The 3,441-nt window shown below is 42.0% G+C and overlaps 1 protein-coding gene across 2 annotated transcripts in view; it reads right to left on the bottom strand.

The window, feature by feature from the left end:
• Positions 1-556: 556 nt before the first annotated feature.
• The window catches only part of KLF11 (Kruppel-like factor 11), a 13,045-nt gene continuing 10,160 nt past the window's right edge, over positions 557-3,441 (bottom strand). For both annotated transcript variants that reach the window (XM_011965303.1, XM_011965302.1), the window contains exon 4: positions 557-3,150. In XM_011965303.1, the coding sequence (XP_011820693.1) occupies positions 2,870-3,150 (281 nt within the window). In that variant the 3' untranslated portion in view covers positions 557-2,869. The remainder of the gene's footprint in view (positions 3,151-3,441) is intronic.

A 3,441-nucleotide genomic window follows, 5' to 3' on the forward strand; every position in this document is an offset into this window, starting at 1 on the left:
GATGTACTTTGTAATCTTGGGCCGGGGGTGGAAGGAAATAATGGAAGAGACTTCCAAGCACTTCTTCCAGAGTGGCTGGAAAACCACTTTCAATTCTACCTCTTTGCAGCCACCCCCTGATACAGAAAGGGCATGAGCACTGACGGCCACAGGGTCACCCGGCACACTACTGGGTCTGCCTGGACCCGACCCACTGCCAGAGTGGCCACTTCACATGTTGGCTTTTTGAGACAGGGTCTTGCTCTGTCACTCAGGCTAGGGTGCAGTGGTGTGATCGTAGCTCACGGCCGCCTCAAATTCCTGGGCTCAAGGGATCCTCCTGCTTCAACTCCCCGAAGTGCTGGGATTACAGGTGTGAGCCACCACACCCAGCTCTTCACACACTTTTTTCCGGAAAGGACCCTCCAAAGAACCTAAAGAAACAGAATAAAACTCCAGAAAACAAAGAAGAGAGTTTAGTTTGAGCCAATACACCATGAATTTTATAGACTCTTCCAAAAACTCTCTAGGTATACTTAGGCCACCAGGCACAGTTAAATGACACAGGACACATGTCCAGTTTAAAATCAAGTTTTATATGATTCAAAGAAAGAAGTTACATACTCATTTAAATAATGTCAAAGTCTGTTACATAAAACATAATTATGAAACATTTTAAGTCTTATTCAAACTACTTAAAAGGCTCAAAGTCACAAAAGATCAAGCAAAACTGCCCAGGCAATAAAGTGCACGAGGGGAGCCCGCCTCTCCAGCGGCCATCAGCACCCACAGCCGCCAGCTGAGGGGCTCCATGCTGAATCCACACACAAGGTTTGTGGTTCTCAGAATAGTTTTCAGACAGGAACTGTTTCCAACTTAAAATCTTTCAACAGACAAATGGAGGTGGAAGGGGGATGGTTTACACAAAGTATTTCCAAATGTAATCAGGAAATGGAAGTGTAAATTAAAACCATTTTCAACCTGTATCTCTTCTTTAGAAATAGCACTACTTGGAGAATGTTCTGTGACAAGCAACCAAATACTCAAAAGACCTTATCCACCAGAATACTAGCAGGACTAACACTACCTTGCATGTCATAATTAAGAAAAATATCCAAATTTGATGCCATTTATAGTGTACAAAAATGTTTATGCTTATTTTGATGAGCAGGAGAAAGGACTGGGTGGTGAGGAAACACGAACTATGCACAACATAAGACAGCAACTGCACTGTCTCACGATGACAGGACACTCACCTATGGAGTGTCCAAACTGAAAACCTCTGAAAAACACATGTGTGCCAAGTAACAGCTGATACTAAGGGGCAAGTTAACGGGTATCAAGTAACATACAATGAATGACCAGGTGGAGATTTTATCAGACTACAAAAAATAAAACACAAAACCTAATTTTACTCAATATTCCACCTTACCATCATTTTAATAAAGGTAAATGCCGATAATTAACACACAAACTTTAAATACATACTGCACAATAAAAAAAATTCCCAGGCCATCAAATTAAATTAGTGCAATGTTCTGTATGTTCCTACATTTATTCCATTGCCTGAACTTCCAATGTTTAACAAAAACCAGTGTCAGTGGCTTCTTGAACACAGGCGGCCACATTCTCTCGTTTATCTATGACGTGCTCACACAGTTGAAAAACGTCCATTTTCTAGGTAGACTGTAAAACACACCATTCCAAGTAATATTCTGTTTGGTCAAAAAAGTTTCCTTCAAACAAAATGAACAGAAACGCAGTTGGCTAGTATTACCGCCATTTAGCGTAACTTGCATTTCCTTGCGTTTCTAGTATTTGGCAAACAAAAGCAGCAGAATCTTGGCACTGCCTGCCTGCACATGAATCTCACCTCAGCTAAGCTGTACTCTGGCAGAAAGTTCATCCAACCACTGCAGACATTTCCTTTTTTTCTGGGAAGTTACTCTACCCACAATGCAGTATGGATGCAGCCACAGCAAAAGGAGTCAACTGACCATGGACAAAGCGGCTGGATTTCAGTGTTTATCTTTTTTGGTGTTTTAGGTACAAACAAGAAACTGAATGGCTTGCTTTCAGCAGAGCCATGGCCAAGACTATTACACACAGACTAGATCCTGCAGCAAGTACTGGTCCCTGGGATCTGCCCAGTGGCTCATGTTACTTGCTGGGGTCCATCCTTCATGACACACCAGGGACACAGCTCACTAGTTCCAGTCAACCAAAATTCTAGTTCTTGGGTGACAGGAATGATTGCCTAGAATTTCCTTGACAATGTTATGAAGAAGCTGACTGCAAAATTTATTTTTCCCTTTTATGAGGTCCTTATTCAACCAGGTCCAATTCCAAAAAGATCTCAAAGGCCAGATAACTTGTGATTTTTTTGGTGGAATAACATGTCAAGTTTACTAAAAGATGGGTCATTTTAAAAAACTTTGTTATTAAATGCTGAAAAGAAGGTTGCAAAATGATCTAGCTAGAAATTGGTGATTTGAGCACCAACAATATAAATATTTTTATAAAAAACAGTATAAAAATTAGTACCCTGTCTTATTTCTACAAAACATCAATAGAAAGGTCGTAAAAATCCATTTTGTAAACTTTATTGCCGAAATATTTGTTTGAATGCTGGTGATTTAGATTATCAAATTTTCTACCATTTCTTTAAAAAAAACAAAACAAAAAATCTTCTGAAACTACAAAAGATACTGAATAGGGTCCCAAGTGGAAAGGAAAGTTAACATACTTTCATCAAAACCAGCTCCCCGATCTTCCCCTAGCTCCCCAAGACCATTTTTTTTTGGGTGAGGCAGTGGGAGAGAAATCCATCAGTTCCATTCCTGAAAAGAAGGTTTTTAAAAACCCCATGAGTGATATCCCAGGGGACCTTTCAGGCAGAGGCTGGCATGGTGAACAGTGGGCTCCCTGGGCTCTCTGCAGAGGCGATTCTGTTCAGCTTGCCAACCTCTGCCTGCCAGCCTGGGATCTTCTTGGTCGTCATGTGGCGCCGGGCATGCTTCGTCAGGTGGTCACTGCGCATGAAACGTCGGTCACACACCGGGCACACAAACTTCTTCTCCCCTGTGTGAGTTCTGCGGTGGCGAGACAGCTCATCCGAACGAGCAAACTTTTTATCACAGCCATCCCAGCTGCAGTTGAAAGGCTTCTCCCCTATGAGGTGAGAAAATACATATTAAAGAGAAAGGAAATGCTGAGCACCTTATTCAAGGGGTTAATTCATGTCGTTTTAAAATCACATCCATCAAACTCAGAAAAAAGTGATATCTTATTATTTCTGGAATTGGATGATTTGGGTCAAGAAATCCTCCAAAAGGCATTTATTCCTCCCACACTTAAAATGCAGTATGTGGCCGGGCGCGGTGGCTCAAGCCTGTAATCCCAGCACTTTGGGAGGCCGAGGTGGGTGGATCACGAGGTCAGGAGATCGAGACCATCCTGGCT

This window comes from Mandrillus leucophaeus, unplaced genomic scaffold (genome assembly GCF_000951045.1).
Source record: "Mandrillus leucophaeus isolate KB7577 unplaced genomic scaffold, Mleu.le_1.0 Scaffold72, whole genome shotgun sequence".
Taxonomy (NCBI): domain Eukaryota; kingdom Metazoa; phylum Chordata; class Mammalia; order Primates; family Cercopithecidae; genus Mandrillus; species Mandrillus leucophaeus.